At 36.1% G+C, this 17289-nt stretch overlaps 1 protein-coding gene across 1 annotated transcript; it reads left to right on the forward strand.

Moving 5' to 3' along the window:
• The first annotated feature begins 15916 nt into the window (after nt 1-15916).
• LOC115701186 (uncharacterized) lies at nt 15917-16932 on the forward strand. Its single transcript, XM_030628908.2, has one exon. The coding sequence runs from the start codon at nt 16009-16011 to the stop codon at nt 16891-16893; it is 885 nt and encodes a 294-aa protein (XP_030484768.2). The 5' UTR covers nt 15917-16008; the 3' UTR covers nt 16894-16932.
• The last annotated feature ends 357 nt before the right edge of the window (nt 16933-17289 follow it).

Genomic DNA, 17289 nt, shown 5'->3' on the forward strand with positions numbered 1-17289 from the left:
TAATGTATATTATAGAATAATTGTTATTTTATCTTTTAAATTTTTTAAACTATCAAGTTGTGACTCTTATAATATATCTCTCGAAATATAATTTTTACTCTAATATAGTATTTCCATCATATTCACACGGTAGTTGATAGTTGATAAATAAATATAAATTAAATACTTTTCACATTTTATTTAATGATTAAAAAACTAAAAATATAAATATAAATTATTATAAAAAAATCTTTTATTTTATCGTTTATAAATATAAAAACAGTAAAAAGTATTTAATTTATATTTATTTATGCAACTATCATTCACTGCTCATTTCATAATAAAATTAAATAAAATATAATAGAAATCGTTAATAGCAAATCGTATATTATAATAGGCATAATTTAATGGTTTAAAAAAAATTATGTGAAAAAAATGCTAATTATTTAATATTATTATATAATATGATACCATATTATAGCCCCATATTTCTATATTTGTATCAAAATTGACCTAAGATGTGACCACTCGAATGATAATGGGTTGTTCAAAATGCACATCCACCGATCAAAAATAATGTCGAGAAAGGTAATTAGTCACACTTTATCAAAAATATATATATTTTGATAATTTATATTTATATATGCATATGCAATAATGTTGGTCTGTGTTAATGTTAATGATGTTTGATACTAAGACACAACAACTTTTGTAACAAAAAACAAAAAAAAATAAAATAACAAGAAACAAACAACAACACCACAACTAAAAAATATCATAAAGTTTACAATTATAGATACAATTAACAAACTTGTTTACAAAAATTTCGGTTTCATGTTAAAATAATTAAATAATAAAAGGCAACCAAAAGTTGTTGTTTGTTATTGTTGTTTTTTTAAGAGGAGATATCAGTTAAACAAACCAAAAAGACGAATCACCTAGTGACAGCTGATCTAATATTTTAATTTTTTAACACGAAATTGAGTACTAAAACGGTTAAAACTTTATATGAATTATATGAAACATATGATATTATATATAAAATACGGAATTAATCGAATATATACATGATGTAACTAAAGGATCAAAATACCTCCAACCACTGATTTTTTTAGCTTCACTTCCACACAAGTTTTGGATCAACAAAAGAAAAAAAAACTGATTAGTGTGGATAATCGAGTTTTCAAGCTCTCTCTACTCTCTTTAGATGGATTTACTAGTGTTTCACATAATGAGTAGTGAGTTCGGAGACCGGTACCCTATATTTATATAGGTGAGATCTTCCATCAAAGTTTCTGCCACAATTGATTGTCAAAATATTTTGACAATTAATGAGAAAATGTAATTTGGGCAACTAAATCAAATTGAATTGATAACTAAATAATGTTGACCATATTTAAAATATTTTGTCTATTGAACCTCTTGACTCAAAAATCTGGACACAAACTTCTAAGCCACACTCGCTCGTTAGATTGGCGAGAATAAAATATTTGTTAAGTAAAAGTAAAGATAGACACAATAATTTATAATAGTTACTCTCTATATTACGACAATAATGGAGCTACGTCTACTTAGAATTTTTATTTCTCATGAGATGGTATTACAAAAATAAGCTACGTGTCAAAGTTTCAATTTCTAAAGAGAGAAGCTCTGACCTTGTGGGTAGTTTTTTGAATGTGAAAAATGAGCTAACAGAGTTCTCCTTTTATAGGTGGAAGAGGCCCACAAAAATAGGATTAAAATAATGAAAAAATATAAGTTGGCTATTTTTGTAATGACCGCATTTCATAATATGGATTAGAAAAGACAATTAGCACTAATTATTAGTATTTTTACAATTATTTATGGGCCCCATTATTAGAAATGAGCATTGGAGTTATAATTTCTCAATTCCAGAGATTTTATTAAACTCTAGGAGTATTATTTGAATACATGTGAATTATGTAATTTTTATAATTTTTGCTCGGCGACAATGGAAAATGGGATGGATGGCTAGTTTGATTATATGGGTAAGTCTAGAACCTTATTTCTTAGTGGGATATATATTGGAGAAAATAAAATACCGAGGTTGAGCGGGGTTATGAAATTTGACCATTTTACCCCTAGTCTTGAAAATACTTAAGTTATGAGAATGAAGGCATTTTAGTAATTTGGTCTATGGGTAGTTGGGTGGCTGCCCTAGGTTTTTACACCTAGCAAAAGATTACTTCAGCGAAGGTTATATTAACCTTTATTTTCATTTGAGAAAATTTAAAAAAAATAAGAAAATAGGAAGAACCTCTCCCTTTCCCTTCTCTCTCTTCGAACCAACCAAAAGCCTGGGAATTTGTTGCTATTCTTTGGGTTTTTCAGTAAGGATTTGAGGAGATTTTAATTAAGGTAAGCCCTAGACACACTTTAATTATGTGTTTCTCAAGGTTGTAATTGGTTAAAACTTTTAATTTTTAGTTTTAGGGGTTGTTAGGGTTTGGTTCTTGCATAATTTGAATTATAAGGTTAATTTGAGTTAGTTTTAGGTTCTTCCAGCTGGTTTTAGTGTATTGTGTTGAGTTCGAGCAAGTTTGAGCTTTGAAACCCAAACTTTGATCTTTAATGGAATGTTTTAAATTAGTGTGTGTTTTTGAGATTTATGGGTTGGAATATGTTGTATATACCCTGTTTAGGTACTCTGAAAAGTTTGGTGGTAATTGGACAAGTTTTGAGCAAGTTTTAGAGTTGTTGGAGAAACCTGGTGCAAACCAGTTAACCGGTTTGCCAAGTCCTGTAAAACCGGTTAACCGGTTTTGAGAGATTCCCCGAACAACTCATTTTCTCAATTCTGGTCCATTTTAGTGTCTTAATTGAATGTATCCTTGTTTCCTAGGTTAATGTAATCCCTAGTGAATATAACAGCCTAGAGTTGTAGATTCAGATTTCCTGGATTAGGATTTTGGACATGTGATTTACCCAGTTTTAATATGTAATTAGGGTATCTATCCAGCACGAGACTTTCCGTTCAGGTCGGCCAACTCACTTGAATCTGGAAAGAAGGTAAGAATTGTGTATAATATGTGATATGGATATGCAAATGTATGTATGTGTTAATGTATATGCATGCTTGTTGTGATTCGTACACTACCGACACTTGTACGGTAGCGGTATAGAGTGCATTGGTAAAGTGTATGATGTTTGAAGAGTACATCACGGTGTTACCAGCACTAGTACGGGAAGGTACAAGGTGTCTATGGTACAACACTTAATAGTACTCGGGGTACGGTTCATACCCTACCTACACTAGTACAATGGTGGTACTATTTGCATGTGGTATAGTGGTACATGGTCGTATCTTAGTTAAAACGTTCTTACTCATCTGTTAAGCCTTGTAAATATGTGTATGGGCGCCTAGATACAAGTCGGTATTAAATGATATGTTATATGCTTTTCTTACTGAGTTTGTCGACTCACAGTTCTGCTTCCATGTATAGGTAAAGGAAAGGCAAAAGTTGAAAACGAATGAGCCTGAGCTGGGATGAGGTTGTACATGTCATGGCGGCGCAACCTGGAGTGTTCGGTCTCGGGACATTTGGGGTTGTTATTTTGTAGTCTTTGTGCGACCTGGATATTGTATTTTGAATATTTTGTATAAAAGTTTAGAAATGGGATCTCGGTACTTGTAAATGATTATGTAAATCATAAAGTTTAATATTTAATATAAAAGCTTTAATTTGACACGTTTTTCGAAAAAATTCTTTGATTAGCAAAGATAGCACTGTAATTGAAAAATCACTTTAGCGTGCCTTAGCATTAGGACGTTACAATTTTTGACCGTAGATGATGATCTAACGGTGAAAATTAACTTCTGAGGTTGATAGTCATTTTTTGGAACCCGGCAGGACCCGTTGCTGGTAACTCGGAGTTTATTTTCATAACTCCATTGGGTAATTTAAGGTCGATAACTTTAGAAATGAGATTGAAGTGTGAGGGATGACTTGATAGAACATTGAAATATCTTCAAAATACAAGTTGAATTACGTCAATCAGATGAATATTGAGTTAGTTATGGCTGTTTTATTGAAGGCAGTTCATGACCCAACGCCCAAGTTCCAGCGCCCAGGTTGACATATGACATGAACCTGGACGCCGGGTAAGTGAAAAACGTCTAAGTGATATACTTTATGATGCCTAAGTGATATTTTGACATCACTTACTCCATTTTTGTGTTCTGGAGAAGCTGGTCCCCAATTTTCAGAGATGTTGTTGTTTTGCGAAAATGAGAGACTTAAAACTCTTCATTTCTGAGTGAGTTTCCCATGTCAAAAATGAGAAATGTGAAGTTGTGAATTTGCCTTCTCTGATTTCATGGATCTTAATTATTGTAAAAACCTAGGCGGACGGTCGAAACAAAATCAACATCGAATAAGTAGAATCCAGCGCACCATGCCATTTAACAACCTGAGCGTTGGGTGCTCATTTTGGAGCTTCCGGGATGTCTTTTTGATACTTCTAAGGTTCTTAAACTTGAGAAAGAGGTCTCCTACCCTGTTTTAGACCATGCCAGATTCTATGGTCAAATCAGATTTGGCATTTGAGTGATTAAAACTAGCACACCAGGTTGACTGTCAACTTGGGCGCTGGGTCCTATTTCTAAGGTTTTGGGATTGTGGCTTTCTCCCTGAGTTTCCTTTAATCTTCTTGATTTCTTATGAGACGAAAATGGCCCAGGACACTTTTACAAGAACTTGATTGGAAACAGTCCAGGCTGACAATATGTCAACTTAGGCGCTCGGTATTAGTTTTTATTGTCCATATCAGAGTTATAAAAGTAAAATCACTTAAAGAAAAATGGAGAATGCAATTTCAAAGAACAACTTAACTTAATTACTAGATTCAGATTACCGAACTTTTTAAGAAATCAATTATGAATTGTAACTTTACCATTCAAGAAACAAGTATATGAGCAATCAATAATAAAGACAGTAATTTACAAGCTTCATCTGCACTGAGAACAAATCTCAACCGACTAGTGCTTGGGTTCCCTGAACCAGGGTAATAACATCCACTATATTTAAAGATTCATATTACAAACACCAGTTCACAGTTAGGTATTGAATACAATCTTTACAACATCTAGTGCAATATTACCAACACCAACCAAGATCCTTGTTTGAATACACAAGATCCCCTTGTGCACAAGCAAAGTTTCTCTTCAACACTTTTCTCCAATCTTAAATCCCTTCAGATTTGATGATGAAGATGATACTGAACTCCCTTTAGTCTGAACTCAGCTCAAACAGGCTCTGATCTCTCTATTATGGATGACCACCTCCAAGTTATTCAATCAGACCTATAAAACAAAGAACAATACAATACACCACACTTGATACTACGCAATTACACCGAACTATCCAAGAATACGATTAGCAAGTTCCTTTAATCTCAGAACAGAACTAGCTATATATAGACATATAGTTCTGACTAGACCTAACAGTATTTTCATGACAACTATTAATACTTAACAGATTATCGTGGACACTAACAGCATATTCTCATCTAGTTACGGCAGGCGAACATAACAGATAAGACTGGAATCACTTTTAATATAATATGTCAAAAACATGGATCTTACAATCTTCCCCTTGACACATTATGTTCAATGAACACACAAAAATTGTAATAGTTACTAATCAAAATAAAGGCAAAGACCCAAAAGTTATCCAACAAAATGAAACAATAGAAACATAAATTGTCTTTGCAAAAAGAAATATAACAATCCATAACCTCATAAAAAAACTTGAGGACATATATCTCCCCCTTCATTGAACATGAGCAGATGACACCTCATCTTTGTCAAACTCCGCCTGGGATAGTGCTGCTAAAGAAACCATGTGAGGAGCAGTGGATACTGGATACGGTTCAATTGCAGTTGAAGGATGCCGAGGCACTGTATTTGAGGCTAGGGAAGAAATAGACGGCTCCCCCTGAGCATGTGCGGCACTACCAGACCCATATGAGGATCCACCAAACGAATCTATATGAAACTATGGAAGAGATATATCAATGGATGGAGTTAAATGTTCTCCATAGTGATTTTGCAGAACAGTAGACTTGATGATTCGAACCATTTTGTATATAGAGGCCTCAAATGCAAGTTGACGCTTTTGATCCTTCTTATACCTTTTGACAAATGATTTAAATTTAGAAAATATTTGTACCTACCAGCTCGAGTCTGATAACCCTCTGAACATAGGGGACTTGCCTTTGTTCATCTTTGAGGCTGAAGGAGTAGTTGAAGTGGGTTGTCTGTGAACAACTGATAAAAAACTCTTACTGAGAACAAGATTTAGAACTTGATAATCATGGGTTGATAAAGGAGGTTGAGCGGCCATGAGCACTTATTGGATGAGACTTGGAAACGGAAGTTTGATTTGAGTACCAGTGGTTTTTGAGGCTTCGAGAATCCTTTCAAAAATTAGAAGGGGCAGATCAATGGATACATGAGTTCCCACAACATACAGAAACTTTCCGATATCAAGAGTGACCGAGGACAAATGGGAGTTAGGAAATCAATTGTACAAAGTAACCTAATGAAGAGCCCTATAGAATGGGTTAAATGAGTAGCTAAATTTTTTTGCTTTTCCCAAAGATAGTCATCCTTGCCAGTTAGCACTCTACTCATCATAGTTTGATATGGATTAAACTATTTCCCATAGGTTGGATTTTTGACCGACTAAACTTTTAAGATGCATGCAATAGTAGAAGGACCAAAAAGAATACGAGTACCCCTGACAAATTCACTTACACAACCTGGATGTCCTTCAGCAATAACTATCCTATCTAGATTTGCATAAAATTCACGAATTAAAATGGGATGAGCTGCAGACAACTTAGAGACAGTGTGAACCCATTTCCTAATTTTTAAGAATGGATGAAGTTCAAGAAAGTCATCCAAAACTACTAGTTGTTCAAACCATAACTCACGACTACCAAACCAACGTTGATATACAAACGCTTTAAAGGCATCAACAAAGCATTAAATAGTCAATGGGTCAACATTTGAGATAGGGGCTTTTGGAGGAATTTTTTTTTGGATCTTTTTGTGGAGTGTTTTGGAGACGAGTCTGCAGATGGGACAGGAATAGATTTGGTCTTAGTCTTTTTGGGAGATGGTTTATAAGTGGGATCACTAGATGATTTTCTTTTTGAAGCATTGGATTTTGACTGATCTTTGTCTTTGCTTTGAAGAGTTATAGAGACCTTAGAGGGAGGACGAGTTGGTCCTATCAGCTTAGATTTAGACAGACAAGTAGGCTTGCCCCTTTTTGAAAATGGCTCAGTGAGAGAAGAAGAAGTAGAAGCTTTTTTTGAAAGAGGATGAGCCTTACCTTGAAAGGTTCGAGGCTTCTGACTGATTAGTGGCGACGACGGAGACTGAGGAGATGCAAACCTTGGGGAGCTAGGAGGATCATCGACCGTCGACTGATAAGGTACAATTGATAAACATGGATGGGCGTCGCTGAACACTTCTTCAGCTGGACTAGTCACGACTTCTGATGCGACAGGAGACACAGATGTTGGAAGGTTGATGGCTTTAGTGGAAATCGACATGGAAACAACATTCTCCATTATAGACTGAGAAAGAGAGTCTTTTGGATGGACAAAGTGTATTGAGAGCTTCATACTTTAGGATTGCTTGGAGAAAAGAGTAAAGTGAGAAAACGATTCACTCTCCTTTGGCTTTAAGTAATGGATACCCTAACAATATTTTACCATGCAAAGATAAAAAGCAATGATTATTATTATTATTATTTTGAACTAGACTTTGCAAAATGAAATATACACGCCCAAATTGAACTGTTTTCATCGCAAGTTTTGGCACGTATATCGAAACAAACATATTGACATGAGTCAATGAGATCATGGAGATCTAATGACTACAAATATGTCCACAAAATTTAATAATTGCCCAGACCTTACTAATAGAGATAAAAAGTTAGAAGCTTAGAGATACTCAATATCTTACGATGATAACAAGACAGTTAACATTTGATTAATGCAGTGAATTAAATAACTGAGCAAGAATAAGAAATGCACAACATGAGCAAATAAATTTTTGTAACACATAAGCACACCAAACTCCAATGAGAATAACTACACAAGAGCCAGTATCTTTATACGTGTGTGTAGAGTGTCCTCATGTGGTCCAAGATGAGAAAGATCTTCTAGACCACTCCCTCAAACAAACATGTTTTTTTGGTTTTTCTTTTATGCTTTTTATCTATGACACTCTCTGGTTTTTTCTATAGTACCTAGCCGAATTAAAAAAAAAATAAAAAAGGAAAGAAAGAAAAAAAGAAAAAGAAAGAAAGAAAAAAGAAAAAAGAAAAAAAAGTATTTTTTTTTTTCTAATTTTAATTTTTTTTTTATATTTTAAATTTTTTTTTATTATTTATATTATTAATATTAGCTAGGTGGACTAATGAATTTTGTCACGTGTATATTTATGTATACTGTAGCAGTCCACTTTGACACTTAACAGACCAAAATAGATGGAAGGACTACAGAGCAAAACGATTGTCGAGTCCAGGGAGTTTAGCCATAATTTTTCGAGTAAGAGAGTTAAACCGTAACAAATATAAAAGTATAAGGAGTTTAGTCACAAATTACTTTTATAATTTAATGTATTTATGTATTATATACACACATTCATAAAATAATACAATTTTTTTTAATATAATTCATTACTATACTATTAGTACAAATAGTTTGAGCAAAATAAAAAAAAAAAAATTTTACATTATTTATTTAACTAAAAAAAGTTTTTGTTCTTACATTATATGATATTTGATACAATACTCTAATTTTTTTAATTTTCAAATAATTATAAAAAATTTAAAGACTTTTTTTTTAAAAAAAAATAAAATAAAAAATAAACTCGATTCGGTCCGTTTATTAAAATGGTCAATTTTTTTTACATTTATAATTTTGGAAGTATAACCATGAAAACTAACAGTTGCTCACTAAATGTCCACCATATATACTTATATTAATAACCTAAGTAGTACACTCTCTATAATTGTCACTCCCTAAGGGCTTTTTCTCTCTAGAATGTTCAAGGTTCCTGTGTGTGTTTCCTACTCTGGTACCCGAAATGGGTTTTTGGTCCACCCACCGGAGTGGTGTGGTGGTTTCCGGTGCCCCGATCCTTTAATCCAAGATTACTATGATTACTTTCAGAGCATTAAATGTATCTTTAATGCTTCTGATCCTCTAAATCTTTACTTCTTTGTTTTTTCTTTCCCATCTGACCACATTAATTACTCTTTTAATCAACTAGATACTCTTCAACCTCCATTTTATCCCTCTTTACTCTTGTCTCTCTTCCTAATCTTTGGCTATCAAATCATCTCGTTTCTCAAAGATTCATTTTGTTTCATCTTTATGGCGGCAAGGAAGCATGATGGTCATTGTGCAGCTCAAAGATCTCTACTCATAATGAGATCTACTCCTAGAGAAGTGGTGGCTATGGTCTGCGATTGGAAAGGTGTCGATTCGTGGACTTTCTGGGTTTTTCTATTTAAGGTGTGTTTGAGGCTACGGATCCAGGTATCTTCTTTCTTACTATCTTTTCTTGCCTACTCTTTCCTGCTTTTTCTTTTAGCTATGGCTATGATTCCCACTTCAACTCCTATCCCTTTGTCCCTAACTCCTGATGAAAGTGATGTTTTCACTTTACCTGATATTCCTGATGACTCCCATCCCTCCATTAACCTTCTTCTGCGTTTGTTTACCATCCGTCCTTTCAATCGTCCCTCCCTAATGAAAACTCTCTCGCAAATGTGGACCTCCCAATGCCGATTTCCTGTTGTTGTCTCTGAACATTCTGAAGGATTATTTCTTGTCACGTTTGGGTGCGAAGGTGATAAGAAGAGAATCCTTGATGGGCAGCCTTGGCACTTTGCTCAAAGCTTAACTGTTTTTGCCTCCCCTGATCACTCTTTTCCTCTTACCGCTGACCTCTTGCATTATATTCCTTTCTGGGTGCAAGTGTATGGTATCCCCTTTCGTTGTAAGTCCTATGATCTTGCCAAGCTTATAGCTTCAGGCTTGGGCGACCTCATTCAAGTCGATGAGGATACCATTAAGGAAGGCACTGGGCCTTACTTAAGGGGCAGATTCCTTCTGGATGTTAATAAACCACTTCGGAGGGGTATTAACATTCGTTTCCTTAAGATGGGGCGGGAATTTACTAAATGGTTGGACTTTAAATATGAAAGATTGCCAGATTTTTGCTTTTACTGTGGTAGGCTTGATCATACTCGTAGGTTCTGTCAGTCTTATTTGCAAAAATGTGATGAAAATCCTGTTCCACCACCTAGTCCTTATACCATTCTCCTCCGGGGGAAAGAAAAATCGATGGATAAGTCTGGTCCTTTTGATTATCCTCACCCTCCTGCTTTTTCCATCTCTGAGTTACCTCAGCAGTCTTTTCCTCCTAATCAGGGAATGCCAAATCCGTTCTTGGCCCAGTCTTACACTTTTACCGGTTTGTTGAACTCTACCATTGGCCCAAGCTCGTTTTTGGGGTCACCTGCTTCCTCGAGCGTTCTTATGATCCCTACCCCTGTTAATCCGAACCTTAGCACTCATGGTACCTCTAACTTTCCTGAATATGTCACTCCCATGCATTATGGCTCTGTCTCCACTCACATGACTATCGCACCAACGGACTCCACTATTGTTTCTGATCATTCTGACTTCCAGCATCCTGAAGTTCTAATGGCTGCTAGATCTCTTGCTGATGCTATTCCTTCCCTTGACCTGGGAACCAATATGGCGAAGCAAACTGCTGCCCCTGATCCTCATGTCAAGGGAAAGGGTCTTGCTTGTGCTTCAGGAGTCAAGAGACCTACTTTCCACTCGCATCAAGTCCAAATTGGTGGCTCTCTGCGTTCTCAGCTGAAGCGAGCCAGGTCTGGGGATGCTGATTCTGTTCCTCCTTCCACAACTCCAACTGAACAGGCGGGTGTTGCTGGGCACACCCGCCCAGAAAAATGACTCTAATTAGTTGGAATGCTCGAGGGCTGGGGAACTCTCGAGCATTTAACCAGCTTTCCCTTTTGGTCAAGACTCATAAGCCGTTAGTTCTTTTTTTGATGGAAACTAGACTCAAGCCTCACTCTATCGATCGGTTTAAGACTTCTTTGGGTTTTGATTTTGGTTTAGAAGTCCCTAGATTGTCTTTTGGGGGTGGCTTAATGTTATTATGGAAAGCTGATTGTAATGTAAATATTTTGAACTACTCCCTTAATCATATAGATTGTAATATTTCTTTTGACTCTAATGATATTTGGCATCTTACTTGTTTTTATGGTTCTCCTGTGGAAAGTCATAGGCGTTTTACTTGGGAACTTTTGGATAAGCTTTATTATAATGCTCCTAGTCTTCCTTGGGCTATAATGGGAGATTTTAATAGTTATCTATTTAGTAGTGATAAATATGGGGGTAGTATTAGTTCTAATTCTTGTTCTTCTTCTTTTGCTGATTTTATAACCAAATTTTCTCTTATTCCTCTTCCTTTTGTTGGTAACAAATTTACCTGGTATAATTCTAGTGTTAAAGAAAGATTAGATTGGGTGGTTGTCTCGGAATCTTGGTGTGACCTTTACCCTAATAATTCTTTACATCATCTAGGTTTTTTTGGCTCGGATCATAGAGCTATTAAGTTAGTTTTAGATAATAATTCTTATACTGTCCCTAATTTTGTAAATAAAAGGTTTAGATTTGAGAATGTTTGGCTGGAGGATCCTGATTTTTATTCTACTGTTAAAGAAGTTTGGACTGGTCAAGCTATTCCTTTGTCTACCTCTGGGTTGCAATCTTTTTTTGATAAGCAGCAACACTGTGCTAGCCATCTTAAGTCTTGGGGTAAAAAGCATAATTCTCTTTTTAAGACTAGAATCTCTCGGCTCAATTTAGAAATTGACCAACTTCAGAGTAAGATGGCCCTTAGTTCTGAGGAGTCTCGTAGGCTTAGTTCTTTGAAGTCTGCACTGGATTCTCTGCTGTACAAAGAGGAGATCTATTGGAGGCAACGTGCTAGGATTAAATGGTTGAAAGCTGGGGACAGAAACACAAAATTTTTTCATAAACATGCCTCTTTTAGGAAGAAAGCGAATACGATTAAGTTCCTTAGAACTGAGGATGGCTCGGTGGTGAACACTCATGAGGGGATTGTTGGTTTAATCACTGACTACTTCCAAAACCTTTTTTCTACCCAAGGCAGTGATGTGCATGCTGCTTCTGCTATCTTTTCCTACCTTAATTCTGGGTTAGATGAATCTGATGTCAGTTTTCTTGATCAGGATTTTACTCCTGAAGAAGTTAGGAGGGCTGTTTTCCAAATCTCTGGTGATAAGGCTGTAGGCCTTGACGGCTTCAATGCTTATTTTTATCAGAAGAATTGGTCGGTCTTGGGATCTGACTTGACTAAGGCTATCTTGGATTGCCTTAATCATGGTGCGGATTTTTCCTCAATCAATTCTTCGCTCATTGTTCTCATTCCCAAAAAGCAACGTGCTCATTCTCTTAAGGATTTCAGGCCTATTAGTCTTTGTACCACCCTTTATAAAATTATTTCAAAAACTCTTGCCAATCGGCTGAAGGTTGTTTTGGATAAAATAATCTCCCCTAACCAAAGTGCTTTTATCTCGGGGCGTATCATTTTTGATAACATACTTCTTGCGAATGAAGTTGTGCATGCCATTAACAATAGGAAGATTGGGAAAGTAGGTTGGGCGGCCCTTAAGCTTGATATGTCAAAAGCTTTTGATAGGGTTGAATGGGACTTTCTTCAAAGTCTGATGTATCATTTTAACTTTCCTGTAAAGTTTGTTTCTAATATCATGAAATGCCTAACTACTGCTACCATTTCTTTCTCTGTTAATGGGGAGGTTTGTGGTAAAGTCTTTCCTACCAGAGGGCTTAGGCAAGGAGATCCTCTTTCTCCTTACCTTTTTATCCTCTGTTCTGAAGGACTTTCTGCACTCCTTCATCATTCTCAGCGTCAAGGAGTTCTTAAAGGTGTTGTTATCTCTCGCACTGCCCCTTCTCTCACTCATCTGCTGTTTGCGGATGATAGTCTTCTTTTTTGTATGGCTACACCGTCTTCTTGTGAAGCTTTGAACTCAGCTCTTCATACCTATTCTCAGGCTTCGGGCCAATTAATTAATTTTGATAAATCATCCATTTTGTTTTCCCCCAACACCCAAGCCAATGTTCGAGATATGTTTATGCATACTCTCAGAATGGTGGATAAGCCTTTTATCTCTAAGTATCTCGGACTTCCCCAATGCTTTTCTCGTGCTAAGTATCAATCTTTTGCTTTCCTTAAGGATAAGGTCTTGTCTGTTCTTCAATCCTGGAATCATAAATGGTTTTCTAAGGCTGGAAAGGAAATTTTAGTCAAGGCTGTCCTTCAAGCTATCCCTTCTTATGCTATGGCTTGCTTTCGTATCCCTACCAAAATCTGCAAGGAACTTGAATCAATGGTATCTAAGTTTTGGTGGGGCTCTTCCCTCAATCGCCCTTCAATTCATTGGAGAAAGTGGTCCATGATCTGCCAATCTAAATTTGTGGGAGGTATAGGTTTTAGGTCCCTGGTTCATTTTAATCAGGCCATGTTAGCAAAACAGGCTTGGAGAATTCTTCAAACACCTAACTCTTTACTTAGTCTTACCCTTCAAGCTAGATATTTCCCACATACCTCTTTTCTTGATGCTGTTCCAGGTCATAACCCTTCTTTCTCTTGGAGAAGTATCATATGGGGTAGAGATCTTCTTAAGAACGGCCTTTGTTGGAAGGTTGGTAATGGGCAAACTATTAACACAATTAATGATCGCTGGTTGCCCAATTTTATCATTCAGGATTCTGATTTGATAGCCGCTCTTCCTTCTCCTTCTTTATCCTACTTTATTTCTCCTTCAGGTGCTTGGGACTTAAACAAGCTGAGAGATCATTTTCCTGCTTTCATTATTGATCATATCTTGGATATTCCTATAGCAGGTCATTCGTGTTCTGATGTTTTAATCTGGGGGAAGGATAATTCTGGGATTTTTAATGTTAAATCTGCATATCATCTTGCACTTACTTCTAGAGATATCCCCTCCTCTTCATCTCCTTTGGGAAATAAACGTTTTTGGTCTAAACTCTGGTTCTCTCCCATCCCTGCGAAGGTTAAGCACTGTGTTTGGCGTATTCTTCTGAACTCTATCCCTGTTGCTTATAACCTTTATCATAGACACATTATCCCTGCACCTTTATGCCCTCTCTGTCATGTAGATTCAGAAACGGTCACACATGCTTTCCTTGAATGTTCTAGAGTTAAAACTGCCTGGAAAAATTCCTCCTTTAATATTTTTTATGCTGAAAACAAATCTTTGAATATTTATGCCTTTATTTCGAAAGCAGTTGAGACTTTAGATAAACACATGTTATGTATTTTCTTTTGTTTCCTCTGGATGGTGTGGTCACAGCGAAACAATTATTTGCATCATCAGAGATGTTTGCCTCCCATGTTTATATTTGATCATGCAGTTGCTTATTTGCAGGAGTTTGAATCTGCCAATCTTAAAGCTGAAGGTTTATGTACTGTGCAACGGTCTTCAATCAGCCTTATTTCCTCAGTGGCTCCCTCTAGATACAAGATCAATACTGATGCTGCAATTGATCTTAACTTGAAAAAGCATAGTCTTGGTGTGGTGGTAAGAGATGATCAAGATCAGGTGGTGGCTGGTGTTATTGCTCCTTTGACGGGGACTGTGCCTCCTGATGTTGCAGAAGCCAAGGCTATTCTTCTTGCATTGGAATGGGCTCAGAGTGTGAATCTTCCTGTAGATGTTGTAGAGTCTGATTGTAAGGGTTTAGTGGATAAAGTTAATGGGTCTTTTAGTAATCTTTCTGTTATGAGTGATTTTGTAATTCGTATTAGACACTTGCTATCGTTCAGTCCTACCTGTATTCTTTCTTTTGTGCCTCGTGAGTTCAATAAACTGGCTCACAGGTGTGCTAGGGCAGGGTTAGGATTAGATGGTGAGTATTGTTGGAATGGCTGTTTGCCTTCCTGGCTTTCCTGAGGATTCTTGTTGTGTTGTTTTCTTTTTCTCAGGTTTTAAAGCACCCTCTTTTCAATAAACAAAAAAAAAAAACTAACAGTTGCTCACCTCCAAATAAGACCACTATGCATTTTTATTGTAATAAAAATTACCAAGTAAATGAAAATAGAAAAAATAAATTAATATATTTGGGCAACATTTGTAGTTACCCAGAGAAATATTAAAAAGATAGTAATAGTGTCTATGTCTAGTGTCTACCACCTTTTAGCGTGACCCGTATTAATATATAGCTAATAAATGGTCTATTGAAGCAATCAAAATATAGTGGTGGTGATGTATGACATATAGTAATGCTTGCTCATTTTATAGTGTAATTATACCTATACAAATACAACCTAATAATTACGCCGTGTAACTTTCAGACAAGTAAACTTTTGCTATTTCTTTTTCATTTTTAATCTCCTTTTTCTAATAAAACAAAACAATTCTACACTTAAGCCCCACACGTGTAAGTGTCACTTTCCTTTTTTGTGTTCACAGAGCACGTGTGGAATGAGCCTCTCCCAAACGTGTATCGCGGAGTGAAATTATCCCATAACCAAAATAAATTAATTAATTAATTAAGAAAATTAATAGAATTATTCCCATTTTTACTACACGCCCTAATTAATTAATTAATAAAACTTAAATAAATAAGCACTTTGCACCTTCTTGGTTACCTTTTTCTCGGTTTCTCCCCAAGAATTTATTTAACCCTAAACAGCCCCTATTTATTATTAATTAATAACATATTATTTATTTATATTATATTATATGCATTAAGTTGGTGTCTATATATATAGAGGAAAGAATACTAGTTACTACAATACTATAATACAGCCCAAACGAAACATAGAGAATTGAAAAAATCGAAACGAAGCATCTTTTACGAGTGTTACAAATGCAGGACCAGAGCTCAGAACAACCCTTTTGTCCCAGCTTTAACAGCTACTCCTCTGATAGACTCGTCCATATAGCCGCCAAAGTCTCACGAGAATTCGCTGATTTAGGCCTCGAAAGCTCCGACGGCGGCAGCGAACACGACAACCGCCACCACAACGTCGATGATGAAGATTTCGAGTTCGTCTCCTTCAGTACAGCCGGAGATGAGGTATTATTCAACGGTCCTATTGGTCCTGTATTTCCGGTTTTTAATCGCGATCTTTTATCCGCCTATTACGATGACCGACGGCGAGATCGATTAGGCGACGGTGACGGAGACGAAATTCCTGGTCCTCCGTCGTGTTCGTCTTCTGAGGCTGACGAATTAGACGGAATTCCTTCGGGAACGTACTGTGTCTGGACTCCCAAGGGAGCTCCGCCGACTCCAGGGAGATGCAGAAAGAGCAAATCTACCGGATCTTCATCGAAGCGGTGGAGTTTCAGAGAATTGCTTCGTCGATGTAATAGCGACGGTAAGGAATCTTCGTTTGTGTTCTTAACTCCGTCATCGAGCTCGAAACAGAAGGTTGAAGAGAAAATTGGTCATGAGAAGATAACGTCCGTTGCTTCCGCCGTTAATAGAGACGGAAGAAGCTCGGGTAGCGGCAGTAGTAATGAAAAGGGTAAGATTAGCACGGCCGTGAAATCGAAGGGTGCGACGTTGGCGGTGGGGAAGGCAGTGGGGAACAATAAGATGATAGCGGCTCATGAGGTGTTTTATGTGAGAAACAGAGAATTGAATCGAAACGCAGAGAAAAGAAGGTCGTTTCTTCCGTACAGGCAAGACTTGGTTGGTTTCTTTGCTAATGTCAATACTATGGGAAGAAGTTTCCCTCCTTTCTGATCATCTTCATCACTTACTCTCAAACACAGTTTTTTTTTTTTTTTTAAAAAAAAAAAATAGAAATCAAAATTATTAGTATTCTAAATATACTCGAAAATTAAGAAGAAAAAAAATGGTTAATTTATTAGTCCGAATTAATTATGAGGCATTGTCGATTCTATACTCTGTTTTTCTGAGTTGTAAATTCTTCTGTCCAATTTTGTTTCCTAATTAAATTAAGATGCATAAGTGCCTATTTTGTATTAATAAATTAATATTTATGTACTTCTTATTTATTTAGTACACATTTTTTAGGCCTTAATTATTTTCTGAATGCTTCACAGCGTAATCAATTCACATGCATAGGATCGAGGACCATATAGAAATTTAACATAATATATTTAGTTATACTTACAA

This window comes from Cannabis sativa, chromosome 8 (genome assembly GCF_029168945.1).
Source record: "Cannabis sativa cultivar Pink pepper isolate KNU-18-1 chromosome 8, ASM2916894v1, whole genome shotgun sequence".
Lineage (NCBI taxonomy): Eukaryota > Viridiplantae > Streptophyta > Magnoliopsida > Rosales > Cannabaceae > Cannabis > Cannabis sativa.

Coding starts and splice junctions, on each gene's coding strand:
- LOC115701186 (XM_030628908.2), top strand. CDS start 16,009: ATGCAGGACCAGAGCTCAGAACAACCCTTTTGTCCCAGCTTTAACAGC.